Below are 25,889 nucleotides of genomic sequence, written 5' to 3' on the forward strand. Positions count from 1 at the left end.
GTGGGATCAAGAGATAGACATTTCTATTCCATTTAAATAGAGTTGATATTGTGAAAGTAGGGGAGGAAACAGAAAAGAGGAAACAATCAAGACTAGGTTAAGAATAGGACACAGTAATCTGAATCGTACACTTCACATTATAGGAAAACATCCAACCGGCTTTTGTGATCATTGTCAGGTATCAGAAACTGTAGAGCATGTGCTTGTCAATTGCAGGAAATATGAAGCAGAAAGAAATGACATGATGGAAGAAATGGAAAGATTTGGAATATCAGGAACAGGAGTAAAGAGTATACTGGAGAGTGGTGGGAATGGACAAGGTGATGCTTGAACTGCTTCCTAATAAGAACAGGATTGATGGGGCGAATATGACATACTGGACAATTTAGGAGTTAGATAACTCCAGAAGATGGCAGTAGTGCAACATAAAGGATGCAAGCTGCCTGTAAAACCCAAAGAAGAAGAAGCGGATCGAGTAATAACAAGGGCACGCCGTAGCCCAGTATTCACTTTATTTTGTTTGTTTTTGCCTAATACTGCTGGTCATTTTGGTAATTTATCAGCCAGTGTGGCATAAAATATATGATAAAGTAAATGTTTTTAAAAAATAAATAAATAAATAAATAAAATTAACTATTAAATAAATAAATAAAAAATAAAAAAGGGCAAGCCGTAGAACAGTCGACGGAAATACGTCATCCAGCACTGGTGTCAACGGTCACGCTCGTCCTTTCCACTTCCTTTCCTGTTTTCGTCGGCCACAGAGTACCATCAGTAAGTTTCATACACGAGAAAATAATCTATGTCCATCGACTAAGAAATAAGCACCGTCGGTCCCACTTACTTGTCATTAACAGAGAGAATATCCATATCGATTACATAAAATGTTTATTGACTGAATACAATTAAAACACTAAGAGATAAATAGGTTTGTCACTCCGTCTCTTACGAGAGCCTTTTTTCCATCTCCACGATAGCTAAAGAAGTAACTGCAGTATGCGTTTATTATCGCTCCTATGCGATACAAATGAATGTTTAAATAATATTCAATAAACCTGCATTTAGAAATGTTTAATACGCTGAACATTGTTCCTGAGACATATTAATACATCTGTATATTTACCAGTTACCATAAAGCGTTAGCCTTGATAAGATGTAACGTCAGCTACTCGTTGCATCTAAATCTATGTAATTAATTTAGCTCTTGAGTCATTATTGTAAACATGTTTTTCAGAGATGGGCAAGTTTATGAAACCTGGTAAGGTGGTGATGGTCCTGGCTGGACGTTATGCTGGACGCAAGGCTGTGATTGTCAAGGTATGTACAGTAAGATTTCACACTTTCTAGGGAAGAATGGTCATTAAGTTTGTGTAGACTCCCATCATCTCGTTTGGCGTTTACAGCATGACAATCTTCTATATAAACTCTTGTTTTCAGAACATTGACGATGGCACCGCAGACCGTCCTTACAGCCACGCTCTGGTTGCAGGCATTGACCGTTATCCTCGTAAAGTAACGACAACCATGGGCAAGAAGAAGATTGCCAAGAGGTCCAAGATCAAGGCCTTCGTCAAGGTGTTCAACTACAACCACCTGATGCCAACCAGGTACGAGCATCCCGAACAGTTGGAGTGTATATGGTGCTCCAGTTCATGGACCTGCAGGGTTCAACATTAGGATAATGCTGATGTCTTTGGACTGATGTTAATGGATCGCTTTTCCCAGTTGCATATGTACATGCCACTTCAGGTTTTGTGCTTTCAGAGTGAACAGTGAAATATGCGTTCAGGTGTTGTGCTGCCTTTTAGTCCTAATTGTCTAGTTAATGGCTGTTCTTTATGGACCCTTTTCACAGACTTTGATGACTCGTTTCAGCCTTATTTAGCTGTGCAAGTCTAGCAAACTTTTATATTTGCAATTTTTTAATTACTTAGTGAAGTTATATCATTATACTTTGTATTATGTTCCCCTTGAATTGTTTTTTTATTTTTATTGTTTTATCCCATTTTCTCCCAATTTGGAATGCCCAATTTCCACTACTTATTAGGTCCTCATGGTGGCACAGTTACATCAATCCAGGTGGACAAGTCTCAGTTGCCTCCGCTTCTGAGACAGTCAATCCGCACATCTTATCACGTGGATCGCTGTGCATGACACCGCGGAGACTCGCAGCATGTGGAGGCTCATGCTACTCTCCGCGATCCATGCACAATTTTCCACGCGCCCCATTGAGCGCGAGAACCACTAATCGCGATCACGAGGAGGTTACCCGATGTGAATCTACCCTCCCTAGAAACCGGGCCAATTTGGTTGCTTAGGAGACCTGGCTGGAGTCAGTCAGCACACCCTGGATTCGAACTCGTGGCTCCAGGGGTGGTAGTTGGCGTCAGTACTTGCTGAGCTACCCCTTGAATTGGTTTTAAAAAATGAGTAACCACAGATGTGATGAGGTTTCTAATACAGCTGCTGAGAGAATAACAGTAAATTTGCCATCTTCTCTCATCTGACTGTTGTAATCCATCTGTTTTTTGTTTTTTTTTTTGGAAAGTTGTGGAAATGTAATAGTGGCATTTTTCTTTTGATGTTAGAGCAAATGGGTAAGCAAAAATTATATTTGTCATGGTCTCCCATTCACAGTTGTCGGAAGTTTACCCTGCAATTTTTACTTCTGCGTACCAAAACCCGGAAGTGTGAGAAGGGTCCACCTTACTATTGACTCTTAATTGGTGCATTTATTCTTGTGGAAAGGATGCAGAATGGCACATCCATGTTTATTCTATTTCTTGTGTAATGGTTGCCAGCTATCATAAGACATTCCTCATTACATGTTGTTTTAATTATATACATTGTCTGGTTTTTATTGTCTTTAAAACTTGTCAATATTGTAACACCACTCTGACTGTAAAACATGCTTTTGGTCTGCCCTGTCTTTAATGTCATGAGACAACAGTTTTTATCAGGAAAAACGTTAAAATTATATATATATATTTTTGGAAGATGTGCCCAGAAAAACTTTTAGAATTTTTAGCACAAGTACAGTTAAATAATCTTTTATAGTATTGACATATTTTATAGGATTGATTAACCTTTCCTTTTTTCTGTGTATTATTATTTATTTTTTTACAATGTGTTGCATTTATCAATTGTTTGATTACTTCCTTTATTTGCCATGAAATAGCCTTTGAAACTGATATGGCAATAATATCCAATACAGTTGCATTAATACTTGTGTCCTATTTCCTCAGGTACTCTGTTGATATTCCTTTGGACAAAACTGTTGTCAACAAGGATGTTTTCAGGGATCCTGCACTGAAGCGCAAAGCCAGGAGGGAGGCCAAGTTTAAGTTTGAGGAGAGGTATGTTTCTGTCAGCAGATGCAGCTCAACTGCTTAAACAGAAGTTTAGTCTTAGAAGAGAAAATCCAACATAAACCAAACCTTCTTTGTTCTTAAGTTAAGAACAGTCTGATCTTGTTTTCTGCTGGTCAAAACATTCTTTTTTGAGATTGAGGATGTGATAACCACGTATTCTGTATGATGACGACGAATGTTTTCACTTACAGGTACAAGACCGGCAAGAACAAGTGGTTCTTCCAGAAGCTCCGATTCTAAGCTTTCATTGGTTTCACAAATAAATTTGTAAAAATCTCACAAAGTATTCCTTGCCTTATTTTTGTTGACTTTGGACAATGATTGTTTTATTTCTGGAGTCACGTCTTCATTTGATGTGCCTGATCTCTGATTAGTTGAAAAGGGCATCTGAAGACACCAGATGGAATGCCAGAAGTTTTTTCAAGGTTGTTCAAGATTCTATATAAAAAGGGGCTAAAATGTGTAATTTTGTTTACCAAAAAAAAAACATTTCTTCCCAATTTGGAATGTCCAATTCCCAATGCACTCTAAGTCCTCTTTGGTGGCGTAGTGACTCGCCTCAATCCGGGTGGTGGAGGACAAAGCTCAGTTGCCTCCGCGTCTGAGAATGTCGATCCGCGCATCTTATCACATGGCTTGTTAAGCGCGTTATCGCGGCGATGTAGCGCGTGTTGAGGCTTCACGCTATTCTCCGCGGCATCCACGCACAATCAGCATGCCCTCTATCAACATGCGTAAAGTACCAAATTAATATATTTAGGCTACATGCTTTAGTTTAAGATGCTAACGCTGTGAAACCATTCAAATGATCATTAATTATGTACATACTGTGCAAAAGGTTTAGGCAATTGTGAAAAACTTTCAAAGTGAGGATTTCTTAAAAAAATAATGACATAGTTTTCATTAATCGATTACTGGAATTTGTATGACATTAAACAGAAAAAGAGCTAAATCAATATTTGGTGTGAACACTTTTGCCTTCAAAACAGCACCAATTCTCCTACTTAACACCTGAACACAGTTTATCTTGGTTGTTGGCAGTTAGGATGTTCCAGGCTTGGAGAATTCGCCACAGTTCTTTTATTTATTTAGGCTGTATCAATTCTGTCTCTTCGTGTAATCCCAGACTGACCCGATGTTCAGTGGGGGGCTCCGTGGGGACCATGCCATCTGTTGCAGGGCTTCCTGTTCTTCTGTTCTATTCTGTTTGCAAAATGAATGTTTGGGAGTCTAAGCTGTATATTTCCTATTGACACACTAAAGCTGAAAATATAAATAACCATCTTAAGACAGATGTTTTTGAGAAACATCCTATGTGCCTAAGACTTTGTCATAATTTTAATGTGTGGGTCTATGAAACTTTAAGATGAAGTTTATCTTTAATATGTTCATACAGTTTCATTATTTCCACAATTTGTGGAGATCAAACAATAATTAATGGACCACCTGCAGTACCGCCATGGACCCCATGTTGTTTGTTGCCATTAAACTTTTCATGAAAATCTGTCTAGTGTGGTAATACAAAATGTTGGATGTAGTTGATAAGGTGTCAGTTCCACAACAAATTTGACAATTTTCTGAAAGGGATGTTTTGACCTGAACTTGACTTTTACAGTATCTGCTGTAGGAGAATCAGCAAACCTGGCCTGCTGTGTAAACCATATAGCTATTGGTTGTGTTATCACTGTGCATGCATAAAAACAAGAAAATTGTTAATGTACAAGTTTAGGATTTGATAAGGAACACAATCATCCTCCTGAGATTAAGAGCCTGCAAAAAAGACTTTGTAATTCTATTGTGTATAAAGTAACAATCTTACTAGATTGGTACTAAATTCTGAGGTTTCACGTGTAAAGAACAAATAACAATCAATTGGTTTAAGTGTTTATATGAAGTATGTCTGTAAAAAGTGGATTAGAGTGATGAGTCATCCTTTTACAGTGACATGATTGTTTATACACCCACATGTATACAAACCTTAACAGAGAGCACTGTGGATAGGACAGCGAAAATAGTTATTTCCTGACTCAAGATAAAATGTTGGATTTGCTCTGTTTTTGCAACATAAAAAATAGAGGTTACAGTGAGGCACTTACAATGGAAGTGAATGGGGCCAATTAATGGAGGGTTTAAATTCCGAAATGTGAAGCATAGGATTTTATAAAAGCACACATTAATACTTCAGTTAAAACTTAGTTGTAAAGTTGTTTAAATTGTCGTTTTGGGGTTTACAACATTATGTCATCATGGCAATGAAGTTGTAAAACTGGATATACTTTACAGAGAAAAGGTAGGTAAGCAATTTTAGAACACTTAAATCATGTTAAACCCCCCCCCCCCATTTTTTTTTTACATCTTATGGCTATGCTTTTGAAACAGTATTTTACCATTTACGGATAGGCCCCATTCACTTCCATTGTGAGTGCCTCACTGTAACCCGGAGAAAAGTATGGACAAGTCAAAATTATTTTTTATGGTAATCAAGATTATGCCACAAATGCTGCTGACTGAGCTTAACTTTTTGTAACCTAGAATATTCCTTTAAACCTTAAAGGAATAGCTCACCCAAAAATGAAAATTCTGTCATCATTTACTCACCCTCATGCCATATCAGATGTGTATGACTTTCCTTCTTCTGCTGAACTCAAATGAAGATTTTGAGAAGAATATATCAGCTCTGTTGGTCCATACAATGCAAGTTAATGGTTACCAAAATTTTGTAGGTCCAAAATCACATAAAGGCAGCATGAAAGTAATCCATATGACTCCATTGGTCAGAAGCAATATGATGGGTGTGGGTGAGAAACAGATAAATATTTAAGTCCTTTTGTACTATCAGTCTTCACTTTTACTTTCTTCATTTGTTTTTGGCAATTTGCATTCTTCGTGCATATCACCACACACTGAGCAGGGAGGAGAATTTATACACGGGAATTTATAAAAAAGGACTTAAAGTTGCACTCAGTAACTTGTCTTTGTGTGATCTTGGACTTAAGACATCTAGCGGCTTGGATGCAACATCATTTAAGATCAATCGTTTTCAGTTTCGGATGTCAGTGTAGAAATTTAGTATCACAGTCAGCCATGATTATTTTAATCAATGAGTGAAAGTGTCAAATAGTAGGATGGTTACTGAGATTAAGCGAGTAGTATTCAGGTGGTCATGTGATTCTAACATGGCAGCCCCCATGAGGGGACCCTCTCCATGTAGAATAAAACATCTTTTATAAGTCTTTATTTTAATGTGAGTGGTCATGATTTCCTTCATGTATTGCAAAATTACAATTCATATCTTTAGGAGTAAAACGTTTTTAATAAGGAAAAAATTACTGAGTGCAACTTTAAATATTGACCTGTTTCTCACCCACACCTAACATCAGTGTTGGGGAGTAATGGAATACATTTAACAGGATTACATATTTAAAATACAAAATATAAGTAACTGTATTCCACTACAGTTACAATTTAAATCATTGGTAATTAGAATACAGTTACATTCAAAAAGTATTTTGATTACTGAAGAGATTACTTTGCACTTTATTGTCATTTGTTTCATTTAATATTTAGTCCTTTCAGATAGAAAACATTTATACATATAAATGATGCGATCCAAAGTGCATTTGAACAGCGGTGAAACACTTTCTTATGATGTGTTACATTCATACGAGCAGACAGAGAATTATGTTTGAAGTAAGTTTGGAGCAGAAGAAACAGAAATAAACCTTGTTTAAATTGTTAGCTTTACGCTAAGCTAAAATGCTATTTCTAGCCATTTTACATGCATGTTACCAGGCACGATCATATTTTTTTATCAAGAAAATTCACGTTGGATCATAATTACTTTTTTTCTAGTAAGACCTTTGATATTAATGCAAAAATCATATTGTTGATCATAATGTTTTTATTGTTTTCCTGTAAAAATATCTAAAAATCATTAAAACAAGATCAATTTGATTTATCTTGTTTTAGAAACAACACTGCATAAGATATTTAGGTTTTTCAGAGAATGTATTTTTAACGTGTATTTTGTCTTACTGTGCTGGCAGAGTTTTTATAGTCAAAACAGGTGAAAAAATCTACCAGAGCTGAAGAAGTAATCCAAAGTATTTAGAATACGTTATTTAAAATATCAGACAGAGCAAGAAATCCACGTTTACGTGACATTTGAAATGATCACGTTATTCTCTACTTTTGACGTCAAACGTTGAAGAGGCATGCACTCAACACGTGCGTACATTGGATGAGCCAGTAAGAACGCGGGGCATGGTGTTTACATGGCATGCAATATTGCCATAATGGGCAAAAATCTACCCGTGTCGATCAGGTTGTTCATTAGCCGTTCATTAGCACCCATAAAGAAACGCGGTTTATTACATTTACATGACCCCACACGTTGTCGTCTTGGCATAATCGGTTTAAGAACGCGCATGTAAACGCGCTCACTGATTAATACACTGGAGTAATATGGATTACTTTTATGCTGCCTTTATGTGCTTTTTGAGCTTAAAAATTTAGGTACCCGTTCACTTGTGAGGACCTACAGAGCTGAGATATTCTTCTAATAATCTTTGTGTTCAGCAGAAGAACAAAAGTCATACACATCTGCGATGGCATTAGGGTGAGTAAATGATGAGAGAATTTGCATTTTGGGGTGAACTATCCCTTTAAATATTACCCCAGCCTAAGATTATTTGCTGGTCTTATTGGGTCTCTTTAGTCAGTTCAGGTTGGCCTGTTGGTTGGTTTTAGAGGGGTTCTGGGCACATTTCAGCTGGTCAGACGGGGGAGCAGTTAAGAATAGCAAACCAGTTCAGGCTGGTTTGAGATATTTTTCAACAGGAGAATGAGCAAACCAACCCTAACCGTATTTTGGCAGCAGATCAGCCTCCGGAGGGCGCAGTGTCGTCTCTCATTAGCAGCTGCTGGATGTTGTTTTGTGCAGTGAGACAATCCGACTGAATGGCGGAGAGTCACACTTCAGCATGGCAGAAAGCGTCGAGATGCACGAAAACCCTCACGTTTTAGATTAAAGGTGAGTTGTCTGCAGGAGTAAATTATTCTGAGCTGTCTCAGTAGTATTTAAATACTCTATCCTTTCTACTCCATCGACTTCAAAAGGGCTCAGTCAATATCACTGCTCTGAAAACATTGTCTTTTTGCGCTATTACTGCTTATGAAGACAGCCGTTACTGCACACAGGTAATCTAGTGTTATATAATCATCTTGATATTTCATAACATGTCTGACGCGTTGTTAACTAATCATAGTTACCAGGTGAGTTGGTGTGCTTTCTTCTGAGCAGGCAATATTTTAGCTACCCAAGACTTGATCAGCTTCCTCGCCATACATTTCTTTGGGTTGACAGAACACTTTGTTCTTTGTTTTTTAATTGGAGCTAATAAATATTGTTTTTCTTGGGGTTAGGAGGAAAGTCATAACATTTGTTTTTCTGTAAGACTGTAATAGGCCTGCCAGTTAATTAATACATTATTTTGTTTTAGGTTAGAAATGAAGGGTTTACAGTTATTAGTGAGTTAACACTACATGACATTACTGGTTACTAGTTGATTAAAGCACTGGCTGAATGCCGTGATTCAGTTCACATAAAAATGTCTCTGCTCACACTTCAGGTTGTTTTATTAGCTGACAGCAATTGCATTTGGTGATAGTTGTGCACATTTTCTATCTGTCTGGAGTCACAAGGAGAGAAATGTAGGTGCATGTGTGTCCATTTCTCCCCATTTAATATAAAAGAGTGAGATATGTGTCTGTATTACTCAATATTACAGCAATCCAGCATTATATGTGCAGCAGGCTTCTGTACTTCATACTGTAATAAACATGTCTGGCCTGAATGGGTGTCCTTGGATTGAGAGTAGAGCCCGACCGATATGGGATTTTTGAGACCGATACCAATTTTAGAGAGGGAAAATTAACCGATTGCCGATATGGTGGCCGATATATTTAATTTTTGAGCTGGAATGAAAACAGACCATTTCTAAGTGGATTGTGCATATGACTATGCAAAGGTACTCGGAAGGCTTTCTTAAACAAATATTTTAATCAAAGAATATTTGACATTATTATACATTGTCAACAAATTCTAGAAATGAACACTGAGAAAATAAAGAAGAAATACAAATAAATAAATAGCTTAATAAACATCAGTACTGTTTAGTATCAGTCAAATGCTGACTATATTAATACTGCCAAGTCAAGATAAACAGATAAGCAGCGGTGTTACACCGTATTCTGCTATACAAGTTCAGGGGAAACTTTCAATGGTGGAAAACCAGACTTCTAAATATTACATTTTACTACTGGAATTGTTCGGTTGAAGGGGGTACCAAACTGTGAATCCTGAACAAAACAGTTTGGTGAATACATGTTTACTCATTAGCTTCCACTCAGCTGACAACAATGAAAGTACAACGTAACAACATAGCATGAAATCAACACTCATCAGACACAATCCACCACTGCACCGTTGTCTGTTGAGTTGCAAAAAGATGCTCTGATGTTACCTTTCAATCTGCTACATAACTTACTGCACTGACAAACTATAGCTGGCTATCAGCAAACAGACATGAGTTACATGGTTGTCAGGGACAAGGTTAACGTTATATTAGTTATATTGAAAAGGGAAAATTATGGGGTCATTGTTTATTAAGTTTCCAGTATGTATTTAACAAACTAGTTAACATCTTACTGTGATGACACCGCTGAACTCCGCTATGTCACCAATTCTAAAGCATTGTTTTCTGCATTATACTGTATGTTCTGAAAAAAAGTTTTCATATCGGTAAAATATACGCCGATACCGACATATCGGTGAAAGGCTAATATCGGCCGATAATATCGACCGACCGATATATCAGTGGGGTACTAGTTGAGAGGCCGTACCATTGCAGAGATAGAAGACTATCAGCCCTTTGAACTTTTGGTTATTTGCTTATAGATTAGTGGTGCACCGATCAGGAAATTTGAGGCCGATACCGATCTCCGAATTTTTTTTTTTTTTTTAATCACTAAGATCGGCTGATACCGATTTTTTTCTTAAAGTGCCATTTGCCACACTTTTGCAAGTTATATGCTGCAGTTACATGTTTATGCCCCACACAGTAAAATTACAGTAACATTTTTCAAAAAGGTTCCATTTGTTAACATTAACAATATTACTGTAGTTAACATGAACTAATGAACTTAATGTTAGTTACAACATATACTATTACATTTTTAAAATCAAAAGTTGTATTAGTTAATGCACATTAATGCACTATGAACTAACAAGAACTAACAAAGAACAATTGTATTTTTATTAACTAACATTATGATTATTATGCTGTAAAAAAAACAAAACGTGGTGCCGTTATGGTTCAAATGTAATTGCTGTGATTAGTGGTAATGTGACACACGTTAATCTGATTTAAATTGGGATCATCACAGAATAGCACTGAGATGAGTGACTGATGAGAAATTGAGAGAACTTGGAGATCCGCATGTTTGATTGACACCGCGAGTGAGCATATTGAAGGGAGTGAAGATGAAAGTGTTCATAATCTCTATCGCTCAACACAACGTCTGATTGTCATGACTCACGTTACATCACATATACTCAGATTTGTATTTGCATGTTTATTTGCTGTTTAATTAGTTTTTATACCTGTTAGCAGTCTCTTTATCCTCTCCGGGCTCACTGTGCAGTGAGTCAGAATTATTACCATAATGACTAGAAAATGGGCAACTTAATATTCATACACGTGTAATTCTTACACATTTTTAAAAAACAAAATGGCATATTCATGTGAATTACATTATGTCTGAAAGTTTAAATTTGTGAATGCTTAGAATAGCCAAAGGCCCCTCTGTCATGCTTCAATGTAGCAGTGTATGTGTGATTCCCAGCATGCTGCAAAAAAGATCAGCCCTAAATCTAGGCACGATTGGCTGATCGCTGATCACGGATTTAAGGTGGCTGATCGATAGGTGCACCCCTATTATAGATTTTACCCTCTATGTTTGTGGCATAAGAGTATGTTTGGCTCAGGCTTCGGCACTTTGTGGATTTTTCCTGGGTGTAATCTAATTAAATGAATACAGCTGTGAACAAAAGGCACATTGCGCATTGCATGCAGAATACATCCAGGCTAGTACGGCCTACTGCACAGTTGCTATCGGTCAAAGTGTCATGTTGTATTGCATCTTAAAAGGCTGTATTACTGTATGTAGTCTATGTGGAGGGTGGCCCACCCACAGCAGTGTGCTCAGTAGATAAGATATCAGAGCGCTGTGCCATAATGATCATCCCCGCCTCTAGTGGTTGTTTTTCTTTATATAAACTCAGCAAAAAAAAAAAAAATCCCTTTTTCAGGACACTGTATTTTAAAGATAATTTTGTAAAAGTCAAAATAACTTTACAGATCTTTATTGTAAAGGGTTTAAACAATGTTTTCTATGCTTGTTCAATGAACCATAAACAATTAATGAACATGCACCTGTGGAACGGTTGTTAAGAGACTAACAGCTTACAGACGGTAGGCAATTAAGGTCGCAGTTATAAAAACTTAGGACACTAAAGAAACCTTTCTACTGACTCTGAAAAACACCAAAAGAAAGATGCCCAGGGTCCCTGCTCATCTGTGTGAACGTGCCTTAGGCATGCTGCATGGAGGCATGAGGACTGCAGATGTGGCCAGGGCAATAAATTGCAATGTCCATACTGTGAGATGCCTAAGACAGTGCTACAGGGAGACAGGAAGGACAGCTGATCGTCCTCGCAGTGGCAGACCACGTGTAACAACACCTGCACAGGATCAGTACATCCGAATATCACACCTGCGGGACAGGTACAGGATGGTAACGACAACTGCCCGAGTTACACCAGGAACGCACAATCCCTCCATCAGTGCTCAGACTGTCCACAATAGGCTGAGAGAGGCTGGACTGAGGGCTTGTAGGCCTGTTGTAAGGCAGGTCCTTACCAGATATCACCAGCATCAATGTTGCCTATGGGCACAAACCCACCTTCGCTGGACCAAACAGGACTGGCAAAAAGTGCTCTTCACTGACGAGTTGTGGTTTTGTCTTACCAAGGGGTGATGGTCGGACTCGCGTTTATCATCGAAGGGATGAGCGTTACACCGAGGCCTGTACTCTGGAGCTGGATCGATTTGCAGGTGGAGGGTCCGTCATGGTCTGGGGCGGTGTGTCACAGCATCATCGGACTGAGCTTGTTGTCATTGCAGGCAATCTTAACGCTGTGTGTTACAGGGAAGACATCCTCCTTCCTCATGTGGTACCCTTCCTGCAGGCTCATCCTGACATGACCCTCCAGCATGACAATGCCACCAGCCATACTGCTCTTTCTGTGCGTGATTTCCTGCAAGACAGGAATGTCAGTGTTCTGCCATGGCCAGCGAAGAGCCCGGATCTCAATCCCATTGAGCATATCTGGGACCTATTGGATCGGAGGGTGAGGGCTAGGGCCATTCCCACCAGAAATGTCTGGGAACTTGCAAGTGCCTTCGTGGAAGAGTGGGGTAACATCTCACAGCAAGAACTGGCAAATCTAGTGACGTCCATGAGGAGGAGATGCACTGCAGTACTTAATGCAGCTGGTGGCCACACCAGATACTGACTGTTAATTTTGACCCCCCCGCCCCCCTTTGTTCAGGGACACATTATTCCATTTCTGTTAGTCACATGTCTGTGAAGCTTGTTCAGTTTATGTCTTAGTTGTTGAGTCTTTTTATGTTCATACAAATATTTACACAGGTTAAGTTTGCTGAAAATAAAAACAGTTGAAAGTGAGAGGACGTTTCTTTTTTTGCTGAGTTATATATATATATATATATATATATATATATATATATATATATATATATATATATATATATTACACAGCTCTGGAAAAAAATTAAGAGACCTCTGCAAAATTATCAGTTTTTCTCGATTTACTATTTATAGGTATGTGTTTGAGTAAAATGAAAATTTTAGTTTTATTCTGTAAAGTACTGACAACATTTTTCCCAAATTCCAAATAAAAATATTGTCATTTAGAGCATTTATTGCAGAAAATGACAACTGGTCAAAATAACTAAAAAGATACAGTTTTCAGACCTCAGATAATGCAAAGAAAACAAGTTCATATTCATTTTTAAACAACACAATTCTAATGTTTTAACTTAGGAAGAATTCAGAAATCAATATTTGGTGGAATAACTAAATTACTCCACTACTGGCACAAAAATTCAAGCATCTTGGCTTTGTTTGATGGGTTTTGGCCATCCATCTTCCTCTTGATCACATTCCAGAGGTTTTCAGTGGGGTTCAGGTCTGGAGATTGGGCTGGCCATGACAGGGTTTTGATCTGGTGGTCCTCCATCCACACCTTGATTGACCTGGATGTGTGGCATGGAGCATTGTCCTGCTGGAAAAACCAATCGACATAGTTGGGGAACATTGCCAGAGCAGAAGGAAGCAAGTTTTCTGCCAGGATAACCTTGTACGTCCCTTAATTCATGCATCCTTCACAAAGACGAATCTGCCAGATTCCAGCCTTGCTGAAGCACACCCAGATCATCACTGATCCTCCACCTGGGCATCTATTGGTTAGACGGAGACCTGGAGAGGTCTTCAAGCCACAATATCTCGCACCCACTGTGAAATTTGGTGGAGGATCTGTGATGATCTGGGGGTGCTTCAGTAAGGCTGAAATCGGGCAGATTCGTCTTTGTGAAGGACGTATGAATCAAGCCACGTACAAGGTTATTCTGGAAGAAAACTTGCTTCCTTCTGCTCAGACAATGTTCCCCAACTCTGACGATTGTTTTTTCCATGAAACGCATGAAAGCTGTGATTGAAATTGTATAATAATGCAATAATAATGCATTATTCGAGGTCTGAAAACACTTGTATCTTTTTTGTTATTTTGACCAGTTGTTATTTTCTGCAAATAAATGCTCTAAATGACAATATTTTTATTTGGAATTTGGGAGAAATGTTGTCTGTAGTTTACAGAATAAAACAAAAATGTTCATTTTACTCAAACACATACCTTTAAATAGTAAATCCAGAGAAACTGATAATTTTGCAGTGGTCTCCTAATTTTTTCCAGATCTGTATATATATTTGTTGCTAAATTGGCAAAAACATTGCTTATTAATGCAGATGGCATTACTTTGATCTGCAAATGATTAATGAGGTCAGTAGATGTCCTGTTGACAATGTTTAGCTTATACTAACAATGTGGTACAGCTCATATAATTTGTACCTTTGCTGCTGATCTGTGTATTATATACTTCTGTATCAATTGCTCTCTCTGTCTTTCAGGTGGGCCGGCAGGATGGGGGAAGGGCCTGCAGTCAGGGTTTCGGCTGCCATCACACCCATGCAGCAGATGCTGGCATCTGGCACTGGAGCTGTACTAACATCCCTTTTTGGTGAGGAATCAAACCAGCATATTAATTTCTCTATTCGGGGGAAATTCTGTTTTCACTGCGAATGTCTGTGACGTCACTTCCTCCATTTGTCCGGTTTAAGCCTATGTTTCCGTACCATCCATTAGATCACAGTTAATGTAATGAGGCTAAATCTGTAATACACTCCGTCCCACCATTTCTCTCCATTTCTCCCTTTTGCTCTTCAGTCACACCATTGGATGTGGTGAAGATCAGACTTCAAGCCCAGCAAACTCCCCTCTATCAAGGTACAGTTCTCAGAAAGCTCATCAACTCTTCATAAACAGACAGAATATCAGCTGATTGAACAGTGAATATCAAGGGAAATAATCAACAATTATGATTTTTATCATAATCGTGCAGCCCTATCTCCATACAGACATGCTTCTATTTAGCTATTGCACTGCAGGTTCCCATCAAATGCATAACTGCTTAAACACTCTTTAGTACATGGTCTTATTGTAAAACAAGTCAGTCTGATCAGTCATTTTAGGTCATCTCACTGCTGCTTTCTGACTGGTTTTCTCTGCTCCACTTAGACTTTTGAGAGATTAAGCTGCGGTTTTGGCTAAATGTGGGTCTAATACCAGCAGAATTCTAGCTTTAGCTAATAACGTAGTGTAAGGCCTTGATAACACAGGCTTTTGTCTTCCTTCATGCTGTGTTTTGCATTTGCTATATGCACATATCTCTCTCTCGTAGCCCTAGCAGCAGATTCAAGGCCCTGGACTGGGGTCATCCGGCCTTCAAAATGTGAGTATGTCATCTGTACTCCCAGTCCTTGCTTCACTAACACTCACACTAACTACCATTCAAAGAACTGACAATGCCAAACAACAGCAACATAGAAAATACTCCTCATTGTTATTTTGCAAGTAATGAAATTGGATCTGTTTGTTCAGACTTTGTAGTCAATATCTGGTATGTCTACATTGGTTGCCATTGTTGTGAAGTGTCAGCACGACGCTAAGAGACATGCGAGAGTAGCGGTCATATTTATGTGGTTTGGCTCAGGTTTGTGAAATGTTTTTTTTAATTTTTTTTTTTATTTTTTTTAGAAAGACTATAATAATAACTAAACTGATTTGAGTCGGATAAGTCAAAAAAGGATAAGCCTTTTTTGGCTTATATCCAAAGTCTCTTTAAGGATAAATACAAACTTGGGTCACAGTGCAAACAGACATAACACGTGCACAAACACCCCTCAAGAAAGAATAGCTCTGACTCTGAATGCCATATACAGTAATAAAATGGGGGAATTATTTATTTATTTTTTTTCACTTTAGCAGCTGAATGAACTATAAACAGTAATGTGGATGCAGCAGGCAGTATGTGTGTGTCAATAAGTGGCAATTGACAACTCCCTCTAGCTATGTGTGGATCATATTGATTAACACCAAATTACAGTTAGGAAAGCAGACAAGCATATTATTATTTAGTCCAAAGTAACAAGCATTAAAAATACAGTAGGTATATCTTAAAAGTGTGTTTTTTGCCATATAGTTAAGGGAATTTCAGTTGAAAAAATATACATGTGGAACATTAACAGAGCAAATGGGGAAAGTGCCAGGGAGTTTGTTTTTCTTTTTTCTTTTTTTTTTTTTTTTTATGGAAGGACTTACCTTGAACCTGTCTCACAGAATGTCCAAAAATAGTAGAAAGACTACTTGCTTGTGCCAAAGCTGGATTTGGTTTACACTGCTGTGGCATGGTCAGTGCCATGGTCACTAATATTGATAGAACTTCTTATCTAAAGCTTCAGTCCTAATCGCCAAAGTCCTTTGAACTGAAAACAGAATTTTTTTAGGAAAATCGTACTTGGAAATGCACATGTTAGTTACATTACATTTCTGCTGTATAAAGATAACAATACAGGAGTCATTTAGACTACTTACTGTGTAGACAAAAGGTTTTCAAACTAGGGTCTGAGGGCCACTGGGAGGGGGGGTTAAGGGACGGTGAATTGTAAAAAAGAAAAATGTAGATATGTGAAATTTTTAGTTTCATTCTAAAACTATGGGGTTAATCAGAATTATTTTATTCTATTGATAGCTATAGTTTTAAATCATAAGAAATAAAAACAAATCTGTATCTAATTTTATGTTATGGAAAAAACATTATTTTGAGAAATAAGGGTTGTACTTCACTATTCTCTTTAAAGCTGCCTTGAAACAATATTTATTGTAAAAAGTGCTATCAGAGACTATTTAGCAGAGACGGGCCACTTCTGTTTAAATTAATGGGAGAAATTGGAACGCCCAGCCAAGAAGCGCTAGCGCCCAACGGTCAACGGATGTAGAAAGGAAGTTCTGCCATCCAGGAAAAAGAGGCAATCACCTTTTAGATACAGACATCACCTGTCAATCAACTCAAAAACACGCATGCGCATTAGCTATTCAAGCTGGGAAAAATTGCGTGTTTTTGCATAATATGAGGTAAAGAAGCACAATTTATGATTCCAATAATATAAAATTTTATTGCTGATTTGAAATATGTTCTTTGATGATAATCTTGACCAACCGTTTTTGAGATTTCGGTCTTTGCCCATTCAAGTAGATAGGAGCTGCACTGGCATGACTGGAAATAGCCTCCCGAGAGCGTTTCAAAGATGGCCGACAGTGGACTGACTTGCTAGAAAAAATTTGGTGCTATACATATAAATTTGAATTGAATTTTAAATGTTTCTCTTCAGGCTTAAACATCTTCATACACACTGTCAAATTAATAAAAGTATATATTTTCCATATAAAATTTCAATAATTTTGCTTTAGTACAATGGCACTATTAAAGTCAGCATTTTTATGTGTTATGTCTTTGTAATATCTTTAGTTTACTATTTTTCTCTCTCAGGAGGTCCCTTGAGATCATCATAATGTATTTGGGGGTCCTTGGTATCAAAAAGACCATTGTATTATTTTTGTTGTTGTAAATAACCCTACTGTGGAAATAGATATATTTTAAGGATGTGCATGTGGGACATTTTGACTGCTCAAAAGTGCGATGTAGGGCAATAGAACAACGTCTACAACAAGGTTTCATTTGTTAACATTAGTTAACAACATTAGTTAACATGAACTAACAATGAATAATACTTTTACAGTATTTATTAATCTTTAGTTAATGTTAATTTCAACATATCCATTTTTAAATCAAAATTAACAATTCTATTTTTATTAACAAAGATTAATAAATGCTTTAAAAATATATATTGTTCATTGTTTGTTTATGTTACCTAATGTATTTACTAATGATAACAAAAGGAACCTTATTGTAAAGTGTTACCAGAATACTATATCTATAAACTGCAGAAGTAGTAAGAGTCAGAAGTATGCTATTCCGAATGTAGCAATTGTGCGTATGCCTCAGATGGACTACTTCGCGCAATGAGCATTCTTTTTTAAGAAGATGTTTCAAGTTAAAAAGTAGGTCAGAACTTCTCAAAACCTTGCGTTCTAGATGTTATTGAACACAAGAATGCATCCTGTGTCTCCCCAACCTGTGTCTCCAAAACTCCCAAATCCTCTCAAATGCTACCCTGAACTAAAAGTCACTGTTTACATTGTTCATCAGTTCCAAAATGCCACTGTAATTAAATTGAACAGTCATGTAATTGTGTTTTCATATTTGAATGTGAATGACTCTACTACTTGGGTATTCCAACCCATCCCTAATTTATTCACAAAAATAAGCCTTATTTTACAAATTAGGTTTACATTAATTATACATTTATGTATTTATTTGCTTTTAGGGAAATGTTTTCTCTATTGTAACGGCTTGATGGACCACATCTATGTGTGTCAGAATGTTTCAACCTGTGCCAGCTGGTACAAAACCCCCACCCACTTCAGCGGCACCGTGGTAAAAATTCAGTTACTTGCATGGACGTTTCAAAATTTTGATTCCAGGTTTCAGAATCACATATTCTGATGATGAATTCATGTTTTGTATGTCAGGATGCATTTGTGAAGATCACGCGTCATGAGGGGCTCAGGTCTCTGTGGAGCGGACTTCCCCCCACACTGTAAGTGCAACCCCATAGTGCCAGTGAACAGTTACAGATAAACTGCATTCTTACCTACTTACTGGACCAGATCAGTTTTATAGGGCATAAATGTAACTCATGCTATAATATTTAGATTAGTCCTAGTTTGTTCATATCTCAGTTTCTGTGTGGGCCTATTTTGGTTGAAGTAGTTCTGAATCCTTTTATTTTATTTTGGAAATTGGAGCAAAAATGTGTGCTGTATATGCAGCTCATGATTATGACTTCGATCATGATACATCAAGTGAGTGTTTGATGCTTTGACTTTGTAAAATAAATAAATGTCAAGTTAATGACAGATGTCTGAATTGACTTCACTGTAAACTAGTTAATCTGTTAACTAGAGCAGAGTGGCCTGCTGAACAGTTCATCGAGTGGTTGCCAGAAAATATTTCCACTGCCAACTGCCATGAATCATTGCTCCTGAGTTAGCCTAAACAGTTTGACTGTTAAAGGATAGTTCACCCACAAATGAAAATTCTCCAATTTACACACCCCTATGTTGTTCTGAACCCATTTGACTTTGTCATGGAACACAAAAGGAGAGATTTGGCAGAATGTTAGCCTCAGTCACCATTCACTTGTGGAAAAAAGAGGCAATGAAAGTGAATAGTGACTGAGACTAACATACTGCCTAATATCTCCTTTTGTGTTTCACAATATAAAGAAATTCATACAGGTTTGGAACAATACCAGGGTAGATGATGACAGAATTTTTATTTTTGGGTGAACTATCCCTTTAAATATGACTGTTGGTGTTAATGCTCAGTTCTTTACAAATTTTATAATGCACAAGTTGTATTTTTGAATGCTGATTGGTACGTGTGTGTTATATTTGTGTATGAAGGGTGATGGCAGTACCAGCCACAGTCATCTACTTCACTTGTTACGACCAATTGAGAGACTTCCTACGTTATGGCATGGGCTATCAGGGGGACCACATCCCTCTCATAGCAGGAGGGCTAGCCAGATGTGAGTACATGGACACACATGGTTTAGACTCTTAAAGGAATAGTTTACCCAAAAATATAAATTCTAAATATTAAATAAATATTAACATCTCACTCTGTGCTGCTTAGTGGGAGCAGTGTCCGTGATCAGCCCTCTGGAGTTGGTACGCACAAAGATGCAGTCCCGCAGGCTCCCCTACAGTGAGCTGATAGTGTGTATCCGCTCGGCTGTGGCTCAAGACGGCTGGCTGTCACTCTGGAGAGGTTGGGGTCCCACTGTACTACGGGACGTGCCCTTCTCCGGTCAGTGACCTGTACATTGCCTGACAGTCTATGATGGCTAAGGGACGTTTTGCATATGCAATGTTTAAATCTTTTCGTTTTTCCCCCCCAGCCCTGTATTGGTTTAACTATGAACTTGTGAAGGCACAGCTGTGTGAGAGGTATAGGGCCCCACAGACCTCTTTCACTATCAGTTTTACTGCAGGGGCCATTTCAGGAGCGGTGAGTATCCAAGGGTCAGTTTTCTTCACTCTCAAACACAGATATGCTTGATGGTTGAATTAAGTGACTTATTACACTGCTATCTGGAATTCTCTATTCTGATTGGTCAATCGAGCCATTCAGCGGTCAAATATTTATGAATAATGACTGCACATCAAGGAATAAAGTGATATTTCACCAGTCATCTGCGTGTTGCCAGTCATCTTCCCATTTCTTGTATCAAACTAATAAAATAAACTCAAATTAATATTTCATGTCCTTTTGTTTTTGCAATACAAAGACCTTAAAGAATTTCGACTCATACCAAATATTATTTCGAATAAAATATTCAAATTGTGCAATTTAACATTCATGGCATAGTTTAGTCTAATAAGGTTCTGCATATTTTTTTATTGGACAAATGAACAAAAACATAATCAGTATCAGTATTTGTTGTAAAAAAAACAATTTTGGTCACTATCTAGACATGAATGCCCATAAATTAATATAGATGCATTGATGAATGTTTACATAAGGCAACTGAGAAAGATAAGAGAGACAGACTGGAGTACAGGTGAACAGTTTTGTATCTTATCTATGTCAAAACAAATGATAAATATAGGAGTGAATTGGATGGTTCATTCTACATTGTAGAAGTGTCCTGTAACTGGATTGGTTTTGCAGTGCCAATATAATTGTTAAATTATTCTTGAATTATTTGAATTGAATTAAATGTATAAAATTTGCTATTTGCTTTTTGCTGAGATCATGTTTTTACCGAAGACCTTTGTCCTTTTGGATGCTGAAAATACCATTAACATCTGATGATAAAATTAATGTCCAGCATAATGTATTGCCCTTTCTTATCAGATTATATATATAATATATATATATAATGTATGTATATGTATGTGTGTGTGTTTATATAATATATATAATATATTTATTTATTTATTTATTTATTTTTTACACAGATAGCTGCAATTCTGACCTTGCCGTTCGATGTGGTGAAAACACGCAGGCAAATCCAGTTAGGAGAGATGGAGGCTCTCGGAGGTATTGCAGCTTCTACAGTTTCACCTCTTAAGTAATTACCTCATTAGCAAGGGTTGTTTAACCAAACCTGAATCTTTAGAAACAAGATGTCATTAAGTGACAGGTACTTTAGGCTGTAATTAATTATAGTTGTCAGGCATCAAATTTTAATGATATTTTGGACCTTTTACAGCAGGCTCTGTGAATAAACCATCCTCCACATGGAACATAATGAGGAATATCTGGACTGACATGGGGTACAGGGGATTGTTTGCAGGTAAGCTGTAGTAGTTTTAGTAGAAGCTTCATTTACTAACCGTGTATACACTGTAATTTGTGCGTAAAATCTGTGTACTAATGTTTTTAAGCAGAAATATTGATTAATAAGTTAGTACTAAAATTTATTCTAAATGTAATAATTTTTTTGGTCAACTGAAACCACACGTATGCAAAAATTACAAACTCCCAGTGTCTTTATAAACATGGAATAAACACAAAATGAATGAAATTATGCACACTATATATATATATATGTGTGTGTGTGTGTGTGTGTGTGAATATCGTATTATTTGTAGTCTTATTTCAAAGAAACAAAAAATATCTGCATTAAAGCTCAAGCAGGGATAGGTTCTATCTGTGTGTGCTCAGCGAGAGCACAGAAATGGCTTATGTATTTGTCCTGCTGATTTAAGACCGTGACCAACACCTCCTGGAAAACCGGGTCGTGGACCAGCGGGATGCATGCATTTATCAGACCCAAAACCCATCTGCTTTGGAGAATTTAGATGACCTTGGGTTTATCACGCAACCTCCGTGGAGGCAGTGACTAATTCAGATGTCTGCCCTATCAACTTTCAATGGTATTTTAGATGCCTACTATGGTGACCATGGGTTACAGAGAATTAGGGTTTGATTCCAGAGAGGGAGCCTGATGATCGGATGCCACATCCAAGGAAGGCAGCAGGCGCGCATAATATTTATTTCCACATTGAGCACTGCCTTATGTACCACACACACAGCCTGAACCTGTGGATGATGAGACAGATAAATTCTCCTGCACAAGCAGCACTTCAAACACTCCAACACAAGTTCATCCAACAAGTTCACCCAGGAAATGGTACATATTGTAAAATTCTAAATTTTAACATTCTATCAATTCATCATAAAGTTTTATAGTTTGATGTTTTTTGGCCTTTTGCTTCAGCGACATCCTTCCCTACACATTTACAAGTGTTGAGGTGCGGTGATGCTGAAAGCCCTTGCATAGGCTGTATCTCGTTTGGAAGGATGTGTGGAATAATAGGGTTCAAAACAGTGTTACTATGAATGCAAACTTTAATACAGTAAAAAAGACACTCTGTTAGCATAACATAAATACAGTATATATAAATAAATACAAATTTCCAAAATTTCTTTTGAATATCCATGTTCTAAAATAAAATATTTGATGTCATGAGTGTACCTTCATTTACTATTACTGTTATTTTGAATGGCCATGGAAAATGAAGCAATGTGATGATAATTTTACCTGGTCGCAAAAAGTAGTCCGTTAATTTACCTGATGAACTTTCACCTTTTGTTGACACTTTATGCTTCGCAGAGCTAATGTGTGCTTCTAAATCACTTGCACCTTTATTAGCAACTGACACATAAGTGCCAGCTTTACATGTCATACATTCTGCTTCCCACGGATCTTGACCTGGACGAAAGCATGGGAATTTTTTGTGCAAATCTTCTGTAAATTTGCACTTTCGTTTGGGCATTGTTTCCACTCAGCTGTCATTTGCTGCTACTGTCAAGCAACTGTTTGATGCCGAACACAACAGCGCTTCACGCGTTCGTGGAGAGATTGACAGGCAGGAGTTTGGCCAATAGTTGCTGCAAGCCTCTTATAATCGACCAATTGGTGTGCGAGAAGGTGGGACTTACAAAAGGGGTTAAAGCGATGCAATTATGCGCGCACACAATGAAGTATCAGACCAGATGCACATCATAATGCAACTAAAGCCGAATCCCGGACATTTTCGCAAATCTAGAAATCCCGGCCGGACGCTTTTTTAAGGTCCGAAAAAGAGGACATGTCCAGGAAAAAGAGGACGTACGTTCACCCTAATTAGAACGAGGTTAAGAACAAATTCATTTGGGTACGCACCTGTTGTGAATCTTTTCATGTGTATAAGTACGCAAAGTCCACACAATTATTCGTGAATGAGGCCCGTTGACTTAATGACTTTACCACCTGAAATAGAGACTCACATCTGTTAAGGGAGGACTGCTTGTAACAGTAAATATTAAAATTAGGGCTATCAATTGATTAAAAATTGTAATCAAATTAATTACATGATATGCCGATTTAATTTAATATATAAATACAGTATTTGCTGAGAAGGCCCTATAATAATAATAAATATGTAATTATTAATTATAAATAGTTATTTTATTTTAAAGATAATATATATTATAAAAATAATTCAGATAAGTAAAATGCATTACATTATTGTGGCAGATGAGGAAAGCATTGATAAGACAAAACAAAAGTGACTTTAGAAGTGGCTTTTTTTATTTCCACATTAATGAACATAAGCCTATCATTGGCCTTTAGTCCACAGCTATTCGTTTTGCAATTGAATTTGTCAGTCTGTCCGAGATAGATGTATCATAAGGACTTTTCTAAGGACGTGATTAATTGCGTACATTTTTTTTAACTTATTTTTTTATCAAATTAATTGTTCTGAACTAACGCGTTACACCGACAGCCTTATGTAAAAAAAAAAAAAAAAAAAATCCCAGCTTAGTATGCCGAGACAACAATAAATAAGCCATTCGAGAATTTTTCTTTTTTTTTTTTTTTTTTTTAAGTGTAATCTCTGTGGTGCTATCAGAACATTTTCTTGTTTTTTTTTTTTTTTTAACATCTTGATGGCTCAACCGAGTGAGTTTTGGGTGTGGAGTGTTTCAGGAAACCTTTTTAAAAACAGTCATTTATTTTTGCATTCCTTATGTGCTAGTGGCACCAAACTGACACACTTCACCTTTTAATGTTTTAGAAACAGCCATTGATATTGAATACATATTTAAATAAACCAAATTTAATTTTATTTTTTTGTTTTACATTTTTCAGGTTTCCTTCCAAGAGTGATTAAAGTTGCTCCCGCCTGTGCAGTCATGATCAGCACTTATGAGTTTGGGAAAACCTTCTTTCATGAGCGTAACCTGAACCAGGCACAGTGTGGACTCTGAGGTGGTCATGAGGACCTACTGTTTGTCATTTTTTCCCTCCCATAAGGACCAAGCTCTGACGCTGCACCAACTGAAGCAACGCACTGAAAAACCACAGCTGCGGCAGCCCTGAGAAAAAGAGAGAGACACCTCCTTTTCAGCATGACTGTTCCACTACAGCAAACACTGATGACTTTAGCCTAGCATTGTCCCGAGTCCCTTTTTTACTGAAAGAAACTCTAATTGTTGGGTGATATGCCCACAGACTGGCACCAGGAATCAAAAGCTTGCATTGCATCTGAGACCTAAGCCCTCAGTTGTGAAGCAGTGATCAATGCACAATATGCCCTAATACCCTGTGATGCCTTAAATGGGAATTTTACCAAAGCATGCTGGCATAAAAAACGACTTCCTCACGATACCCCACCTATTGAAATGGCTGCCGATTGGACTTGACATCCAGCTTGCTGTATCTGCAGTGCATGACTTTAGACACGTTCATTAAAGACACTGTGATGCCCTCTACTGTTTATGTTTAAGAACCTCACACAGAATGGATAAACCTCTCATTACCAGTTTTTGTTCTCTTTGTTTTCAGTGGGACAATCCTTTTTTTTTTTTTTTTACCTAAAAGTAACAAGTCTGAAATCACAAGACTTGTCCTTTGACATTAATAAAAACATCTGTGACACTGTTGGAGGTTTAATTTAATTCCTTGAAAATGGAATACACCCCCATTTTTCTTTTTTTGTTTTACTTTTTTTTTTTTTTTAGACCAGTTGATTTCTAGTGTGGGTTGATCCCTGGTATTGTCCTTTGTGTGTGTGAACTAAACCAATTCAATGCATTTAGTTGAAATATGAACAATAAACAAGTAAAAATACTGCTGAAATGATTACACAGTGCTCAAAATGTACCAAAAAGCTTATATTTAAGAATTGTTTGTGTGCATCACTTTCCATACATGAATCATACTACATAACTGAATAAGGAGTTACAGATTGCATTTCAGAGTGAATGTGAGAAAATGTACCTGAAAAAAAGAAGACCTGTGATAGCATGTGAAATATGATCGGGATGTTTTACTCTTAAAAGTATGTGAGTGCCGTTTAAGCTGTAGTTTTTTATGATTACGTTTGTGTGATAATTTTCATTAATATATTCTCTAATATTTTGTTATTGGACACTTCTGTAAAGAATAAAAAATTTAAAAATAATATGTATGTTATGTTAGTTATTGCTTTGTTTTTGGGGTGTGAATTTCTTTTATTCACTATTCAACCTCACTTATTCTTAACAGACAAGAACCCAAGCCTTTTGGGGTTTCCAT

The 25,889-nt window shown here is 37.3% G+C and overlaps 2 protein-coding genes across 3 annotated transcripts; both read left to right on the forward strand.

The window, feature by feature from the left end:
- Positions 1-637: 637 nt before the first annotated feature.
- LOC127449784 (60S ribosomal protein L27-like) lies at positions 638-3,654 on the forward strand. The gene is made up of 5 exons (XM_051713329.1): positions 638-774; positions 1,235-1,317; positions 1,438-1,607; positions 3,246-3,356; positions 3,563-3,654. Exons 2-5 carry the CDS (start codon positions 1,237-1,239, stop codon positions 3,609-3,611), a joined length of 411 nt encoding a protein of 136 aa, XP_051569289.1. The 5' UTR covers positions 638-774; positions 1,235-1,236; the 3' UTR covers positions 3,612-3,654.
- A 4,599-nt stretch (positions 3,655-8,253) lies between these two features.
- On the forward strand, positions 8,254-25,776 carry LOC127449781 (probable mitochondrial glutathione transporter SLC25A39). 2 transcript variants are annotated; one of them, XM_051713325.1, is made up of 12 exons: positions 8,254-8,403; positions 14,703-14,812; positions 15,019-15,078; positions 15,533-15,583; positions 18,579-18,688; positions 18,784-18,851; positions 19,720-19,844; positions 19,952-20,125; positions 20,217-20,326; positions 21,280-21,361; positions 21,534-21,617; positions 24,462-25,776. In XM_051713325.1, exons 2-12 carry the CDS (start codon positions 14,716-14,718, stop codon positions 24,578-24,580), a joined length of 1,080 nt encoding a protein of 359 aa, XP_051569285.1. In that variant the 5' UTR covers positions 8,254-8,403; positions 14,703-14,715; the 3' UTR covers positions 24,581-25,776. The 2 variants fall into 2 exon arrangements, with proteins under 2 accessions (XP_051569285.1, XP_051569286.1); XM_051713326.1 differs by lacking the exon at positions 15,533-15,583.
- The last annotated feature ends 113 nt before the right edge of the window (positions 25,777-25,889 follow it).

Source organism: Myxocyprinus asiaticus, chromosome 13, assembly GCF_019703515.2.
Source record: "Myxocyprinus asiaticus isolate MX2 ecotype Aquarium Trade chromosome 13, UBuf_Myxa_2, whole genome shotgun sequence".
NCBI classification, from domain to species: Eukaryota; Metazoa; Chordata; class Actinopteri; order Cypriniformes; family Catostomidae; genus Myxocyprinus; species Myxocyprinus asiaticus.

Bases quoted from the DNA above. Each gene is read 5' to 3' on its own strand.
- LOC127449784 (XM_051713329.1), top strand. From the start codon at position 1,237: ATGGGCAAGTTTATGAAACCTGGTAAGGTGGTGATGGTCCTGGCTGGA. The intron at 1,318-1,437 runs GTATGTACAGTA...TCTTGTTTTCAG, and splicing joins GCAAGGCTGTGATTGTCAAG to AACATTGACGATGGCACCGC. The intron at 3,357-3,562 runs GTATGTTTCTGT...TTTCACTTACAG, and splicing joins AAGTTTAAGTTTGAGGAGAG to GTACAAGACCGGCAAGAACA.
- LOC127449781 (XM_051713325.1), top strand. From the start codon at position 14,716: ATGGGGGAAGGGCCTGCAGTCAGGGTTTCGGCTGCCATCACACCCATG. The intron at 20,327-21,279 runs GTGAGTATCCAA...TTTTTTACACAG, and splicing joins CAGGGGCCATTTCAGGAGCG to ATAGCTGCAATTCTGACCTT. The intron at 21,618-24,461 runs GTAAGCTGTAGT...TACATTTTTCAG, and splicing joins GTACAGGGGATTGTTTGCAG to GTTTCCTTCCAAGAGTGATT.